We start from the raw sequence: 17,026 nt of genomic DNA, 5'->3' as shown, positions 1-17,026 counted from the left end.
ACCACAGCAGAGGCGAGACCTTCCCTCTGACCCCCATGTCAAGGTAGAGGGTGGCCGCTAATCAACGATCACTTCGGGTCAGGATCGTGGGCTTGTCTTCAGCTGCGCTTGGTTGCGTTTTGGTGTAAAGGACATTCATCATCAGTGACTAGGTGCAGTCTCTACCATGCCACAGCAGAGAGAAAACTATTTGTTACGAGGGGATGAGAGACTGTGTGTCTGTGTGTGTGTGTGTGTGTGTGTGTGTGTGTGTGTGTGTGAGGACAGACCTCACATATTCAGCCAAGAAGAGCCTTGATAAACTGAATCGTTTTTTTAAATCGATTTGATTTCAGAACTGCAATATCAGTGTGATCAAACCTTACACTTGCCTTCTTCCCCCCCCCACCCCACCCCCAAAATAAATGTATGCAACGTTTTAATTTAATCCTCTCAACAACCCGTCACCTACTAACGTGTGGTGGGGATTAGTCACTGATGTTGATTTCCAAAATTACACATACTACAGACTTTAGTAGTTGTTTCTTCCAACAATTCTGTTTTAAGCTAACCTAAGAAGAAGCTCTGACCATTCATCTACATTTCAACTTCTAACTAGTTCTTCCCATTTTCTGCTTTTCTCATTTTGCCAATCCTGACAGGTATTATTTGAGTGACGATGTAAATTTGGAGTCAGTCAAAGGCAGCATGTCACAACAGAAGTGTGTAATGACCTTTGGGCAAAAGCAGACCATTCACTCATCCACTTAGCGCTCTGGGGAGTCCCTATAGGAATAGGGTGCCATTTGAGACAGAGGTGGTCACCATATTGCATGAGGTCACCTTCTAGCGAGGGTCGGGTTCATTAGTATGATAGTGCTGTCAGAGGATATGCTCATTAACAGTCAGGAATGATTGGGTTTCTAAGCTTATTAGCATTCAGGAATGATTGGGTTTCTAGCACAGAACAGCGGTCTACAATCACTCATAGTAACAGTAGACACTAGACAGTAACCATAGAGACCACTGCCTGCATGGTAGTACTAGTACTAGTTAGTCACTGTGCTGATTTGCAGCCCACTAGTTGCTGATTAATTTTTCATTTGTTCTTATGTTATGTTTTCAGTGCAGATTTCTTATTTGACTCTTTCATGAACACAGAAATAAATAAATGTATAAAAGCAATAATAATACAAAAAAAAGAAGAAGAAAAAAAAACCCTGTATTACATTGACAAGTGATGTTTCATTTCAGTATTGCCATCTCATAGCATCTGAATACTGGGATTGTCAAGTAAGTACCGTAGTAAGTAAGTATCCTTGGGAACCAACGGATCCCAAGACATGTGGCCCATAGGTCAGGAGCCCGAGTACACCCCCTGGACATGAATTGATGCCAAGTGTGTGAAGCAGGGAGGCATTGGCTAGCATTTTTATAGTCTTTGGTATGACTGGGCCAGTGATGGAAGCCTGACCTCCCAGTCTCAGGGTGGACACTAACCGCTCATTAACCACAGTTGAGGTTTTCAACATTTTATAAGTTACTGTTACTCAATTCAAGTTACTTCATAAGCACAATAGGTATGCTACTGTGGCCGCTGCATCGGTATGAGCAGTAATGCGCTTACTGAGGAAGACAATGAGACAATATGCACTGTATTATATATTAATAAATGAGACAAATCCTCAAATCATGCTGCAAGTTGTTGAAATATTAGTTATTTTTACAGTGCTGTTTGGATGCATCCACTATAAAATCTCTCAGACAAAATACAGTTTACCATGACCATGCACAAACACAAGAGGAGGTAAACATTCACCTATTTGTCCATTAGCAGCCAAGAAGACAAGGAATGCAGCTGAAAAAGACATCCTTAAGTTTGTGTATGTGTGATTGAGAATCATACGTATTAAATGATAAGGAGAGGATTCTCTCTTAGCTGTCGGTAGACACTGAGAAGAGACTGGGTCATCTGCCCTCCAGAAGAGACCACCCCGAAGGCCTCTGGGGTGCGACACTGCTGGAGCTGCTGCAACATGGCCTGATGGGAAAATTCAGTTGTTAAAACGGGTAATACTGTAACTACTGGTTGATATGGATAACAGCACAATGGAGGGTATTCCTGTCACTCTTCACTGTACTCTAAATATAAAAAATGATAAATGATTCAAGTGATAAAAAAGCGCCACTGCGTACTTCAACACAGTACTCAATATATGTTGGAATGTATAGTGTATACCTTCATGTCTGTGAAATGGAATACATTTTGAACGTCAGTGCTGCCTCTACTGAGGGAACATTTTGTTTTGACATAATGCTTGAAAGGCCATACCGGCGTCAATACATGCACTGTCCATTCTCAGCTTCGACCATACAGTATATAATATAACCCTAGTACTACGATTATATTTTTACAATTATATAAGAATTTTATTTTTTACAATTTTCATAATGTTGCTGATGTCTGAGGTGAGTGGGTCTTTCAGTACCTTCATGATGCTCAGTGACATCATAGATGGAAGGTTTGTTTCCCTGCCCACATACCTGTTTTTTTTCTACAGGCAGGTCTTCGGGTGAATTTCACCCGTGTTTAGTGATAGTGTGTTAGAGAAAAATCCCAATACACCCACAATGGACTTTTTTATTTTTTTCTTCACTGGACCATTCTCACATGTCGTAGGAATGGGTGGACCAAAGGAGAAGTTCCCAACTTAATTTCTCTTTTTTAGGAATATTTTATGCACGTTTTTCACCGATTTTGCCCCCCCATGATAGGGCCCCCCCATGAAATCAATTTTGTTTTTTTGTGAAAAGTCATGATGAAATATTGAAGAAGAGTAGCTCAAGTTGCCACGTATTGCTGTACTTCAATATATTTTGATGAGAAATATTTGTATGGAATATTTTACATTGGGTAAAATATACCTGTGTTTAGCGATGGTGTAACAAAAAATATGTTTAGTGTTCTAGGGTTAAACATAACATTTTCCCATGAATTTCTTCGTTGTTAGGGTTGCCATTTATTAACAGATTCCATGCTGTAATAGGCAGGATCGTGAGGCTAGTGCCAGTGAAATGTGTGACATAAGCAAAGAAAAAGAGCCACATCCGCCCGACCCGGAAGTGACAGCCCTCCATATCTGTGCTCTAGCCTCACTCTAGGCTGTGTACCAACGCGCGGACGATTAATTTCCTTATCGCGAGCTTGGATTAATGTTTTATAAGGTCCCCAAACATGGTACTTTATTTTTCAGCAGAAAAAACACCAATAACCCTGTGCGTGTGCACTGCGGATTATCATGTAGGCTGTTTCTACAATGGGAGGCCTGTGGAGGCTAGCAACGGAAGCTAAGAGAAGCGAAAAAGGTACCAATAATATTTTGTAATATCTTTTAATCAAATCTCGTGTTTCTCAGGGATGGCCCAGATGTGGCCCGGTAATAATAACTTGCCTCGAGATATCTCGTGGATGGCTTGGATTGGGTTAAGTCATTAACGCTTAACGATATTATGACATCAAAATCAACGTTAACTTATTCATCACTTATTTCCCCAAATGACAAAGATGTATCTTTGGTTGTATTTCAAATGATTTCCTGGACACCAGTATGTTCCTTTAAGGTCTTTACAAGTATAGAGTACTGTATGTCTTACCTCAGCCCTGCGTAGAGCCTGCCTCAGACCCAAGCTCTCTACTCCGGTGGAGACAGCCTTTTCTGGAGCTCTCTGCAGCAGTGTCTAACAGGTACAAATAAAAGGCAGAAGATGGAGACAAAAAAGACAAAATGATTACTGAATACTGTTATACTCTTTTTAAAATGTTTTAAATACTCTTCAATCATGATACTGTACATTTCTTTATTTTTTTGCCTTTATTGATAGTTACAAGTGAAGATAGACAGGAAAGAGGGAGAGAGAGAGAAGGGGAGAGACATGCAGCAAAGATCGTTATGAACGGGACTCAAACGCGCGACACGCTGTCAGGCCAGAGCCTATATGTGGCATACGCCTGGACCACTAGGCCAGCGGGCACCCCGGCCGATACTGTGCATTTCTGTACATGCGTTTGTATTAACTCATTAAAACCGGGAAACCATCTGTGCTATTTTAGATTTTTAGCATTGTCTATTCAACAATAGCAGATATACAAGCTCACAGCGAGTCAGGCATTTGTAGAATCGGTTTCAGGAATCGGTTTCAGGTCTTAATGGGTTAAAGCTGTATAATTGGCTTGTTTTTGCTAGATAGCACAAACATTTATTATAACTATTAGTCTATTACTCATAATTCAAAGGAAATACGACACTTTGTGTCAACACCTTGACTTTTTTTTAAATAATCTTTTTCAAATTGAATAGGTATTTCAAAGATTGTCAAGGCAATGATATTCTAAAATTGCAGTATAGGAGAACACATTTTAATTGTACAGCCTGAGAGAGTGGGTGGGTGTGAGTGAGTGTACCTGTAGACGGCGTAACACAGCATGGTGTAATCCGCACACAGCAGCCATTGAGGAGCTTTCAATCTGTACCTCCACTGCACGTAGTGGCATCTCTGTCTTCTCCACCATTTCTAAACCTATAGTTACCTGCAGAACAAATATGTTTAGCATTTTATTCCTTTTTTGTTATTGTATTTTCATTTTCATTTCAAGGTGTTTTGGTCTCATTTGTGTTTGTATTAGCAGTGAACCCACCCAGTTTTCAGTTTTGTTACTGTGCAAATAAATGAAATTTATTATAATGCTTCCACAGACAATTGGCTACAAACCTCTTTTGCAGTCAGTTTGACCATGTACCCTCCTGGACCCCGGGCATGGGCCACCGAGTTTCCCTGTCCACTCATGTCCGCACAGGACCCCATCTCACCTCTCCCAGGACTTTGAGAGAGCAGCCAGTGCAGCATAGAGACACATAGATGTGTGGGAGCCAGTGTTGGTCTTTTAGGATCCACTTCAATTGTGTCCAGCACCACTGTGGTACTCAGCAGTTCTGATGACACCCTAATGCACGCTGAATAGAGTTCTTGTACGCCCACTAGTCTGCCAGTTCCTCCACCCCTGCGAGTGCTTATAAAACCTTGGATCGTATCCATGGCGACGGTATCTGTGGAGATTATTCCCAGTTGCATAGCATCCAACCAATCCACCGTCAACGTCTCCAGGGCCAAACTGACACAGCCACTGTCCAATCTCGGACAGGGTCCAGCAACGGTGTGTCCATGGGCCTGCAGGCTCGACAGCACATCCTCACCCACAAGGCTTTTCAGCGAGAAGATAAGTGTGCAGCACACAGTCATGGGGAAAGTGACATCATCTGCAGCTGCAAGGGGAAACGACACTTCAAACTTCTCCCCCGGGTGGAGAGAACTAAAGGGGAACATAAAGGTTCTTGAGGTGTTCTTTGTGGCCACAGCGGGAGAATAGGAGAGAGGTAAAACAGTGACACAGAAGGACCAGCCGTGTTCTAAAACATAAAAACTAGAATTTTCCAGAACACAAGTCATGTGTAAGGAGTCCTGCTGTAGCAACCTGTTCCACCTGGACACAGCGTGACATCTGATTGGCTTTGCCTGGACAGGAATCTGTGGTTCACTGTTGTGATCGGCTAGCATCAGGCAGCTAATGTTGAGGACCTGATTCAGTTGGCGTAGGATGTCGTTTTTGTCCTGGATGGTCCTTTTCAACACTGAAGCCCTGGGGTTCACATGGACAAAATATTAAATATATTTTTTTGCTGTACTATAAATCTGTCTCATCAGAAAATGCAATGAATAAATTATAATACAATTATAATCCCTGACACACTGCAAGAATCAGACGCACACGTCATGAGCGTATATCTATTCTACGTAGAAGAGAATGGAAACACGCGACAGTAACTTTAATTTTTGTAGAAGAGGCAAACTAATATTGTTTGTGCCGTTTGCTTTGATTGAACAATTGATTGAACACATATGTAGGCCTACTATGATTTGATTTGGCTGTGTTCTTGATTAAAATGTTAGTGTGAATTAATCTAATTATAGTAAACTAATACTATTATACTAAAAAAGATCAAGGGAAAAGAGAGACCTTTTTACAGAACAATAATGTTTCAAGTTTACACATAACGGGCCAACGGCCAACGGTTTCATTTGGATCGTTACAATAGTTAAAATCAATTACCAATATTGTGGTGCAGCCACATAGAGACTATGAAAAAGTTAAACTGTGACGCTTGCATCAATGAAGCTTTCAGGGTGGCAGAGCCTTCCTTATATACCTGTCACACACATCTCCAATGGCTGCCAGCAGGTCTCTGATCCTTTGGCCCACCTGTGATGAGGGTAGGCTAGGTAAGCCACTGTCATCTCTTCTCTGTGGCAAGGTAATCCCCTGGAGCCTACCTCTGGAAGACAGCCCTACCAGCTGCACTGCACCTGCTGTTCAGGTACACAACAGCAATAATAAAAGTCAGTATGAAGAAGAAGTAATATGAAGATCCAAAGAAATAAAACAAATACAGTACAAAGATAGATAACACTTGACTTTAGTCAGAGGTAGTACTTAATACACATTTACCAAGAAAAAACAAAGAGTAAAATAAATAAATGAACAACATCTATGCTTTAGGGCGGCAGTACCACTTGTCAACAGTAGTTGACAGAACAGTAATTTAGTAGTAATTCAAATGGTCTGCTGTTGGTCAATATATCAGCTTGACCTTGTCCTTAGCCATAAAGTTACAGTACCAAGTCTACCAACGTTTATGTACTATCACATGTATTTAACTTTATAATACATGTATTTAAATTATTGGTGTATAAACTTGAACTCCCACATATTTTTGCAGATAAAAAGTGTCAAAGTGTCAAAATATGTCTTTGGTTTGAGATTGAATCTGTTTACCTGCATTTCTTTGAGAAGGTCCAGTTAGGGTAGTAATTCCATAGACATTCAGACTGGCAGGCCTCTGGAATGCTACTGTCTTATTGGGTAGGCTTTGCCTCTCCCTGTGGCCCACTGCATTACTCCCCCCTGGGCCAGCTCTCTCTGATGCTCCCACCGGTAGGTCCAGAGTAAGGAGGTCTGAACCAGTGCTGTAATAGAGGCGGTCTTCATCGACGTAGCCACACTCAACAGGTCCCGAGACAAACCCTTCAGTGAAACCAGCAACCTTACCACCTGCTTCTGCCCCGTCCTCACAGGTGCTGACCAGCAGCACTCTCCCCTCTCCGCCCACCACCACCAAGCACTGAGGGCCTTCTGTGCCTGTTTCCATGTCAGATGGTACCATAGACGTTCCAATGAGCACCACTGGCTGCTCGAGGCTGTGTAGAATTCTGACCCGTGATCCCGGGAGTCGCAGCGGGAAGGAACACAGGCGCCCGTCAGGCAGGCCGCAGAGGATTATGGGTGATTTGGAAAGGGCCACGTCGACTCCAAACAGGAGCTTGAAAAGAATCGGCTGCAAGAGGCAATGGCCGTTGCTTGGCGGCGATGAGGGCAACGATGGGGAGGAAGATGAGTTGTCAGATTGTGGTGAGTTATCACTGGAATAGACACAAGTAAGCACTGGCCGCCTTCCATGCCAAGTCCCCTGGTTGAGCTCCAAGTTATCGTGAGAACCATCTGACACCACGGAGAGGCTGAGCTCTGTGACTTTCTCATGCCCACTAGCTGCTGATTGTATTGAGGAGGGTATTTTGTATAGAGCAAAGCCCCATGCTGAGTCTCTCTTTGACAGGGTCAGCAGAATGGTACCGACGACGAGCAAGGAACAAACCGTTTTGTCTTTGACTGCCAGCCAATCAGAAGATATCTCAAACACAGCCAGGCTGGAGGATTGGTTACCCGAGGAGCTCGGAACCCTGGCGAAGACAAGAGCAGTGTTAATAGTTTAAAAAAAACACATAAATTACAAATAGTGTGAGAGAAACAGATACAATCTGACAGGCTGGGTCTTTTGTTTGTAGCATAATAATCATGATCTGTAGTTACTACATAAAGGTCCTTACTCCTTAGACAGTAGTATAGATGATAAGTTAACGCAGTAAACACCACTGTCACAAACTGCATAGAGGCTGTGCTTATCCGGACACAAAATGACATCTGTCAAATGACAAGGGAACAGGAGGCTAGCCTGCAATAAAAAGAAAAGTAAAATAACAGGTTAGTAGGAACAAATCTAATGTAAAATGGACCACCTGTATCAGTTAAGGATACAAATACAATGTCACCTAAGATTGATCATACATCCAGACAAGACTATTAGAGCAAACTATAGGCTAGAAAACTTACCGTGAGTTTTTTCTCTTGCTTATTGAAGACATGGACCTCGTCGCCACAGGCACACAGCAGCACATCTGTCCCCATAGACAGAACTTTAGCCGTGCGCGTTGACGAACGACAGCCAAACTGTGCCCATGTCTCTACAACACACCTCCCTTCCATGTACAGTCCTCCACACACGCTGCACTCTAAAACATACTCTGTAAACTTTACTAGCTGGCCTGGATCTGACCTGATCGATTAAATAATTGTCCAGGGACACAAAACGGCATTATTCATTGATTAAAGTGAGACCAGGGCGCGTTCCGTTCCAAACGCATGGTTTGTGGCACTGTTTTTCTGTTGACAGCTTAGAGTAGGTTGACAGTAGAGAGACAGGATGCAAAGTTCCGCGCGTGTCCTATCCGTCCAATAGACGTTAAGAACTACATTCCCCATGAAACAACACAAAACGAATGTGTGTCCGGGTCATAGGTCGACCAATCAAAAGTAGAGGACTCGAATTTTCAAAAACAGTGCCGAAAGTGAAGCACCCACTGTTTTGATCTGGAAGGTTTCTGTTCTAGTTTTTTCATCGTTTTAACATGGATCTATCGAACGACAAGGACATTGAATTGTACTTCTACGAAAACAGACTAAAAACGTACGCCGGGTGGCCGTTTGATGAAGGCTGTGCGTGCACTCCAGAGAACGTGAGTTAACGTTACGTTAAAATATAAACTCTGCTAACATTAGCCTATGGCGACGTTAGCTCATACAAGCTAGCAAATCCTGCTGCGAAGACCATTAGAAGCCAAAAAAATGACAAGAAAATGTTCAAATGTAGCATTATTGGCTGAATAATGAAAATGTGCACAAATGTTAGTGTTTGCGACCTAGCTCTGGTCCATAGCCTTCTACTGAAGCAGTAGAAGGCTATGGACCAGAGCTATTTGCGACCTAAACATGGCGCTCTGTGTTGACCTAAATATTTTAGTTTTTTCCCAGAGTCTCTATTTGTGAATCTTTTTCCATTTATTTTCTTACTTACGTACCTTTCTTCTAGCCTCCATTGGACCAATAAGACTGTCATTGATTTCTTAATATCGATTGGTCCAATGTCCTTTTGTTAGTTTCAAATTGACTTAAGTGCTTAACTCTGGAGACGTGGTGGTAGCTGTTTATTCATGCTATTATGGTTTCTTTCTCCTCTCCAGATGGCCCGAGCTGGCTTTATCCACACCCCGTCAGACAACAGTCCAGACACTGCAATGTGTTTCTTCTGTCTAAAAGAACTGGAGGGCTGGGAGCCAGAGGATGACCCTGTGTAAGATAATGTTATGTTGAACAGTTTCAAAACAGGCTCATCATATATTGGGCCGTTACACAGTGGTGGAAAAAGTACTCGCATGTTTTACTTAAGTAAAAGTATCAATACTGCAATGCAGAAATACTGCATTCTGTACAGTGAAAGTACAGAATTAAAAATGTACTTGAGTAAAAGTACATAAGTATTGTATCACAATGTACTTAAAGTACCAAAAGTAGAAGGTACTGAACCTCATCAAGTTTTCAAGCTTTTTATAAAAATCTTTTGACAGCCGATCTACAAGCTCACAATGCATAGTGACACATTGTGTGATACACTGTTGTATATAGAGCTGAAGTGGTTAATGTATTGTTTTTGTAATAATAATCAAAATCTACCTAGTAACTAAAGTTTTCAAATAATTGTAGTGGAGTAAATGTACAATAATAATTCCCTCCGAGATGTAGTGGAGTGAAAGTATTAAATTATTACAAAATTACAAAAAAAGAAAGAAAAGTCGTTAAATACAGTACTTGAGTAAATGTATTTAGTTCCTTTACAGTACGCAACTGTTTATATATGAGATCACTCAATTTGAGTTGGCCGACTCGACACCATCACCAACAGACTAACAGTCTTATTTTCTTTCCAGAAAGGAGCATAAAGATCATTCCAAAGGCTGCCACTTCATTTCCCTGAAAAAGAAAGTGGAGGAACTGACGGTGGAGGAGTTCTACAAGCTAGAGAAAGAAAGATTGAACTTTATCCTTGTATGTACCATGAAATACATTTACAATTCTGTGTCCATGTGCATAATATTGCCTTTAGTTTGTTTTTTGTTTTGCCGTCTAAGCCATTTGTCATTTTAGATTTTCACTTATACACGTTTAGATTTTATCTATATTACACTTGTATTCAAAAATAGTGCCAATTTGTGCAAATCTTTGAATATATATACTTTTAAAGCGAACATTTTTAACTCCAATCTTTGCTTTTGGGGGTCCATGTTACAAAATATTTTAAGATGGTCAGTGGGCAAATATCATTTTGGGTGTCCTTGACATGAACAAGTGTTTTTTGTAGAATCGTCCTCAGTTCTTAATGGGTTAAATAAATCAATTGACTTGTTTAAACCTAGACTACAACAATAAACTTTACTTAAACTATACTTAATGTATAATTACATTACTATAGTTGAGATTGATTCCTTTTTTGTTTTCCATTCACAGAACAAAAAAACAGACGCTGAAATCAAAACATTTGAGGAGAAAGCCCAAGAGAAGAGAGCAGTTATACTCAACAAAGCCATGGATGAAGAATGACCCCAGATGTAGCCTACTCGAGTGAAATCAGAGGATTTTCTTAATTGGTTTTTATTTTATGTTTATATTCATTTTTATATTCATTTATAATGTTTTTTTTTATTACTCATAATAAAAACATGTTCTTTTATTTAACCATCTTGCATTGCAGTAATTTCTGTCATATGATATAACCGTGTTATGCAAGCTTAACCTACAGATAATGGTGCTTTTGGGTATGTAAAGCCATAAAGGTGGCTGTGGCCTTATCTACAGTACAATCCTTACCATGAAACAAAGACGGCTGAGAATAGTCTCACTCAGCTGTTACTTTCTGTATAGTTTAGACAATTATATGATTCAAATAAGAAACATACAAAAGAGGCACATCTACTAAACTAGACACACCCATGTCTCCAGAAAAAGGAAGGCAAGAAGAGTACCTAATGCTAAAGTCATTTCATTTTTTGAGTCGGTCAACCTCATAAAACCACCAGATTCCTGAGAACAGCATCTAGAGTGGCTGACACGTGTTCACCTCCCTCAGCAGGATTCTGAGCACATGATAATATTCCACTGCAACTTATTATATTTGCCTTTACCGTAGCTGCACCACAAGTGGGCAGTAGGCTATTGCTAGGCTATACAGTGATGTACAGGTGTACAAAAGAACGATCTTGACACTGAGGTCATCCCTAATGATGTGACCCAGATATTTGACCTTGTCTATACAATACACCTTGTCGGACAGATAAAAAGGGGAATGCTGCTTTCCATCCTTTAGTTTTCATAATCATGACTACACTTTTATTTATTATTATTAAACTTAATATCAAACAGCTGTCCATAATCAGAGCATAAGAAACTGCTGTAGGCAGAGACATGACCAGGTTATCCACGATGATTGAGCCTTTTTCCCACCTTACAACCAGTCCTACACATTGTAAGACTTTTAGAGAGTTCATCCAAAAAGCCCACGGGTGATAAATCCCATAGACATACCTCAGGTGTATTTTGGATAACAAGCCTTCAGGAGAAAGCATGGCACAAAAAGTCATTTCAAAGGTAAGTCAAAGAACAACATTTATAGCTAGAATATACAGGATTTTAGATTAAAAAAAAACACCCTAAAAACCCTTGCTGGGGCTCTTGTACAATGCCACTTTGACTATGCCTGCACATCTTGGTACACAGGCATTTCTATGACCCTTAATAAGAAGAAACTTCACCAGTCTGGGGTGGCTTAAAGTGGAGGAGAGAGTATTCCAGTTTAAAATGTGCCTTGTTCAAAGGATTAGAAATAATGTAGCACCAAAGTATTTCAGTGACTACTTTTCAAAGGTTAGTGATACCCACAGGCACTACACCAGAGGTAGCCCTACTGATTTTAAACCCTGCCATTTTTACAGCAATATGGGAAAATCATCTAATTCTGCAGCAGTTCAGTGGAATGACTTGCCTTCCAGCCTTAAGATGATCAGTTCCTTCGGAAACTTTAAATGCACATTAAAAAGATGGTTGGCTGATAACATGACCTACATTTTTAAATCCATACTGACCTTTTAGATTAGAATAGGTTAAAAAATAATAATAAGACAAAAACATTGTTATTGGTTATTGGTTGGGTTTTATGTACCTTTTTTATAAAGGTAAAACATGTAAGTAAGAAGGAACCCCTCCCTCCCACTCTAGCCTACTGAGAGAATCATGTGAATCTCTTTCCATCTTTACTCAAGTTCCCTCTCTTAGTTTAGCAAACAGATTTTACCATGGTTAATGCAGTCGAAGACTCTAGAAGCATCCGGGAAGCACGTGAACATGGTGGAATTATGTTTACTGTAGGCTACCAAACAGCCTCTTTTATAGAGCATAATGGCCATAAATAAAGTTGGGACTATAAAAAGTAGATGTATAATCTATGAATTAGAACAGCCATTGTGTGGTTTGAGTGAGAATGTGTTTCTTAAATGTGTCTCACTCTCAAAATCAAGTCTACCCCGTGCCCCGTGGACTTGATTACGCACGGTGTAAACTTGATTGGTGCGTAAAATTGTGCGCCAGTGCCCAAAAAACCTCGTGCCTCCTAGCCAGTATCGACCGGTGTGTTGTTACTCTGTTACTGTTTGAATCTCTGGACCACCTTGGACCACCACACGCTGCATGATCGGTCATTTGGCATATTTATTCAAACTGAAATGGTTGTGCTAAGCAATCTGCGCATCCTTTTACGAAATACGAAAAGGACCGATTATAGGTGATCCTTATTGGCGTCTACAGCAGGAAATCACTGGCGGTACGTTACGCACGAGTTTAACCAAACCGTACAAAATGAGGATAACTTTTGGCACGTTGGTGATTTCTGCGGGCATCTCTGGCATATTGAGCTTTGCGTTACTGGCAGCAGCTATCGGCAGCGAGTATTGGTACATCATAGACATTAACCAAAGCGAGTTGAAGGATGACAGCGCCCACTCGGGACTGTGGAAAATCGTGGAAAACGGTACGGTAAGCTTTTATGTAGTTTAATTATTATTATTTTAGATTTTAGATGTAGGCCTATTAATCTATCACCCCCCTCACTTCATAGCTGTCGCATTTCAATGAACCCTACTCAATAACAAAATGTCATACGTTTGCAATTACGTTTTCAAAATGTCCTCAACGTCAATTTTTTTATTCCAATATCCAGGTGGTAATGTGTACTCCTTGTCTCCTTCACAGCGGACTCCTCCAACTACTCTGAGTCTGAGCTGCACATGCTGAGTGAGTCTCATTAGGCCTACTCATTAGTCAATACAACCCCTGAATTGTACTGCTTGACATTAATTAAGTTCCTTCCATTGTCAGGGCACACTGTTACCAATTTGTTAACTGTTTGTTTGTGTGTGTGTGTGTGTGTGTGTGTGTGTGTGTGTACTGTGTGTGTACTGTGTATGTGTGTGTGTGTGTGTGTGTGTGTGTGTGTGTGTGTGTGTGTGTGTGTGTGTGCGCGCGTGCGTGTGTGTGTGTGCGCGTGTGTCACCTCACAGACATGCACAGTGTCATTGTGGTGGTCCTCCCCCTCAGCCTGGTCCTGCTGGTGTTTGGTGGAATCTGCGGACTGGTCAGCTCCTTGGCACGCAGCCCCACCCTGCTTACTGGCACCACCTCATACTTCTTGGTGTGCAGTAAGTAATCTATATTTCAACAATTACACCAGTTCTGCTCCATCATGCCACCCGTCTTGCATCAGAGTCTGGGGCTGGGAGGAGGTGATATATTTTCTCAGCGTTGGCTAGTTTGGAGAAGAGGGCCATTCCGGGATGCATTGACGACAACAAATGTAATCCAGTGCAATCCAGTTACCTTGTTTTTCCACACTCATTCTCTGTTCCGTTTGCCCCTGTCATCAGACTTCTAGGATGTATTTCAGACCTGGATTTGTTTTGTATATTGGCTAAGAAGTATAAAGATATGGACAGGAGTAAAGGTGACAGGTATCACAGAGAAAGAGGGAGGAAAAACTGGAGAGCTGAGCAAACACTGTAACATGCCAAACAAGGTCAGATTACTGGGATAGACAAAATGGTCTCCAGCTTTTATCCTTTCATCATCATTTTCCCTATGCCTTTCTTTGACAGTTATAGGGAAATGTGCAGCTACCGAAACGTGTGGAAGTTTGGAAAGGCATTTAATCGCCTGTTTGTTGGTTTAAAGCGTTAAATCCTGTTTGACACAATGACAAACTTGACATATGACCTTATGTGACTCTTGCATTTGAAGGCCAAGGAGGATAAAATTAAACGTGAACTTTAGCTTTGCTGGCAGCAGGGCTTCAAGGATGAAAATGTCAGTCTACTTGGTCAACACATTGGTCCCAAACATTATCTCAAATACTGGCTGGATTGTCATGGAGTTTAATGTGCAGCTTCATGCATGAACCGGACTGATTTTGGTGATTTCATGGCCTTTCCTAGAGCCACCAAAATGTCCAGGTGCACACATGATATCTCAAACTCTAACAGGCCGATTGCTGAAGCACATTAGTCTTGTTAGGTTTCTTAATTCAACATTCTTATTTGCCCTGAATTCCCTATAAAGTTCCCATACTTGGAATGGGAAGCAGTTTGAAGCTTTACAGGTTTATTATTTTTTTCACACTTCATGTGGAAACAATAAAACTGCCCTCTATAACCAGTTTCGGAGAAAATTAAGAAAATAAATATATATCTTAAAGAAAAAGCCTTGCAAAAAGCAGCTGGTCTGGGGAATAAAACCACCAACGCTTTTGGTCCCAAACCTGTTTCTCCTACGTCTGAGCTTCCCCCACCCTACGCTATGAAGGCGAAGGTGGATGGAAGACGAATGCGTAAGGTGAATTTGTTTACCTATTAAACACTGAACTGTTATGCATCTGAGCTAATTTAAACCCTGAGTGTCTGAGTACAGGCTCTATGGCTTCCTGCAAATATCCCAGTGTCGTGCTCCAATTAACACCTTATGACACTAATAACGGAGGCCCTTGTGTGAGAGAATCAACTAACTACCTCCTCTAACCCTTTAATCAGCAGCACATGGAGGTGTATGAAATGGAATCAAGGCGAGAATTAGATTAGACCTTTCTTGTGAATTTTGCACACTATTTTACTGCATGTCCCATCTTGTCCTTGACACCCTGCTGCCCCACCGCTACCAATGCTTGGGATTGCTTTCCTTTGGATGCCTGTGTTTCTACTGCTTATCTCATTTTCTAATTGGTCTCTTAACTCAATTCACTTTAGTTGATCCGGTGAACCTTTTTCGATCTTCTAATACCCCTGACTTGTTAGACAGGAGCATGCATGTGTGACTGTTTGTGTTTTTATCTGTATTCACTGACAGAACGTGATTTACTGAATAAAACACTGACATGATCAAGATCTTCAGTGTTAGGAGCCAGACGGGGATGTACAAAAAGAGAAATATCCATGATATATTCATTAGCTTCATTGTACACTACTATTAAATCACACCTTTGTATGCTTGATTAGACATTAAAGTTGTTGTATGAATTGCTTCCATTGTTGCCACTTGCCACTAATGTAGGTTGGTTTTATTTGCAACCAATCCCTTCCAAGGCCACTAAACAGTGGGATAAGATATTGTGGTAGGGTAGGGTGTACTGTACGTACATGCTTGTGCATATGCATGAATGTGTGTCTGCGTGCATTGTTAGTGCCCAGTGTTGCCCACACATCACGGCACACAGTGACACTACTTTATGTTTCAATATTGTCCAGTACACATCATTTTCACACTGGTAACAGCTCTTGTCATACCGTATTTGAGTATGACGAAAGTAAGAGCAAATGGTCCCTGTGTGAGTATGCTCAATGTCCTGCCTCTCTCATTAGGCCTGCTGACCCTGTGCGGTGTGAGCCTGTACATAGTGTACTCTTACCAGGCCCTGGCTGAGACAAAGAGACGATTGGGGCCGGAGTACCTGGCTCTTATCAACACATCCTTCGGCTGGTCGCTGGCCCTGGCCTGGCTCTCCTATGTCCTGGAGGTCCTGACTGGCCTGCTGCTCCTGATGGCTGCCCATACAGCCAGGCTCCAGAAGTAGGCTATGGCCTAATGTAAGCCTAGAAATGGATGCAAATTGCAAGTTGTAGGACATTTCGACTGAACTAATTGTAGTTATTGTAGACAACAACCGGTACAGAAGTAAGATATAGTGTAAAAGGATGTGATTGAGAATGGAAACTGCCACTTTGCAAATGAAAGGAACCTTTTCTTGTGAAAGTATTTTTTGTCCTCAGTGTCTTAAGCTGTAATGTATTTAAAAGTTATTTAAGTGAAATTAAGTCACACTCACAGATGGGAGATTGTTCATTGGGGCCAAAACGACTTGGATATGAACCATATGAACCCTAGTGTCCCTATTCTGGGGGCAAACAATCAGCTAAAATAGACGATCTACAAGCTCTGTGAAGATATTTAGTAGAGGGAAAACAGGAGGGCGCCTAGTATACTATAATATAGGTGACTGACTCCTAGTATACTATAATATAGGTGACTGACTCCTAGTATACTATAATATAGGAGACCTAGTATACTATAATATAGGTGACTGACTATTAAGTCGCCTCTACTGTATTGTGATTAAGACTGAACTACAGCAAAACAAGTTCTCCCCCTTGTGGTGAAAACTGAAATTACATTTCA

The 17,026-nt window shown here is 41.2% G+C and overlaps 3 protein-coding genes across 4 annotated transcripts; 2 read left to right on the top strand and 1 right to left on the bottom strand.

Annotated features, from left to right (window-relative positions):
- Nucleotides 1-1,654: 1,654 nt before the first annotated feature.
- Nucleotides 1,655-8,671, bottom strand: faap100 (FA core complex associated protein 100). 2 transcript variants are annotated; one of them, XM_079493677.1, is made up of 8 exons: nt 8,261-8,671; nt 7,983-8,102; nt 6,869-7,832; nt 6,243-6,402; nt 4,750-5,674; nt 4,442-4,567; nt 3,634-3,717; nt 1,655-2,020 (listed from the first exon to the last, which is right to left on the bottom strand). In XM_079493677.1, exons 1-8 carry the CDS (start codon nt 8,411-8,413, stop codon nt 1,889-1,891), a joined length of 2,664 nt encoding a protein of 887 aa, XP_079349803.1. In that variant the 5' UTR covers nt 8,414-8,671; the 3' UTR covers nt 1,655-1,888. The 2 variants fall into 2 exon arrangements, with proteins under 2 accessions (XP_079349803.1, XP_079349802.1); XM_079493676.1 differs by having other exon boundaries at nt 1,656-2,020; nt 6,869-7,830; nt 7,978-8,102.
- A 51-nt stretch (nt 8,672-8,722) lies between these two features.
- birc5a (baculoviral IAP repeat containing 5a) lies at nt 8,723-10,996 on the top strand. Its single transcript, XM_079493679.1, has 4 exons — nt 8,723-8,943; nt 9,448-9,557; nt 10,192-10,309; nt 10,769-10,996. The coding sequence occupies exons 1-4, from the start codon at nt 8,836-8,838 to the stop codon at nt 10,859-10,861; spliced, it is 429 nt and encodes a 142-aa protein (XP_079349805.1). The 5' UTR covers nt 8,723-8,835; the 3' UTR covers nt 10,862-10,996.
- A 2,172-nt stretch (nt 10,997-13,168) lies between these two features.
- Nucleotides 13,169-16,424, top strand: tmem235b (transmembrane protein 235b; the record flags this gene model as incomplete). The annotated part of the gene is made up of 4 exons (XM_079492289.1): nt 13,169-13,345; nt 13,546-13,603; nt 13,870-14,007; nt 16,213-16,424. The coding sequence occupies 4 exons, from the start codon at nt 13,169-13,171 to the stop codon at nt 16,422-16,424; spliced, it is 585 nt and encodes a 194-aa protein (XP_079348415.1).
- Nucleotides 16,425-17,026: the final 602 nt, after the last annotated feature.

This window comes from Electrona antarctica, assembly GCF_951216825.1.
Source record: "Electrona antarctica genome assembly, chromosome: 22".
In the NCBI taxonomy this organism is placed as follows: Eukaryota; Metazoa; Chordata; class Actinopteri; order Myctophiformes; family Myctophidae; genus Electrona; species Electrona antarctica.
The sequence above is the reverse complement of the archived record's forward strand: the minus strand, read 5'-3'. Positions and strand labels throughout refer to the sequence as shown.

Excerpts from the sequence above, each read along its gene's own strand:
- faap100 (XM_079493676.1), bottom strand. The coding sequence starts at position 8,413 with ATGGAAGGGAGGTGTGTTGTAGAGACATGGGCACAGTTTGGCTGTCGT. Across the intron at positions 7,831-7,977 it reads TCTATACTACTGTCTAAGGA|GGTTCCGAGCTCCTCGGGTA; the intron begins GTAAGGACCTTT and ends TGTCTTCGCCAG. Across the intron at positions 5,675-6,242 it reads ATTGGAGATGTGTGTGACAG|GGCTTCAGTGTTGAAAAGGA; the intron begins GTATATAAGGAA and ends TGTGAACCCCAG.
- birc5a (XM_079493679.1), top strand. The coding sequence starts at position 8,836 with ATGGATCTATCGAACGACAAGGACATTGAATTGTACTTCTACGAAAAC. Across the intron at positions 9,558-10,191 it reads GAGCCAGAGGATGACCCTGT|AAAGGAGCATAAAGATCATT; the intron begins GTAAGATAATGT and ends TTTTCTTTCCAG. Across the intron at positions 10,310-10,768 it reads AAAGATTGAACTTTATCCTT|AACAAAAAAACAGACGCTGA; the intron begins GTATGTACCATG and ends TTCCATTCACAG.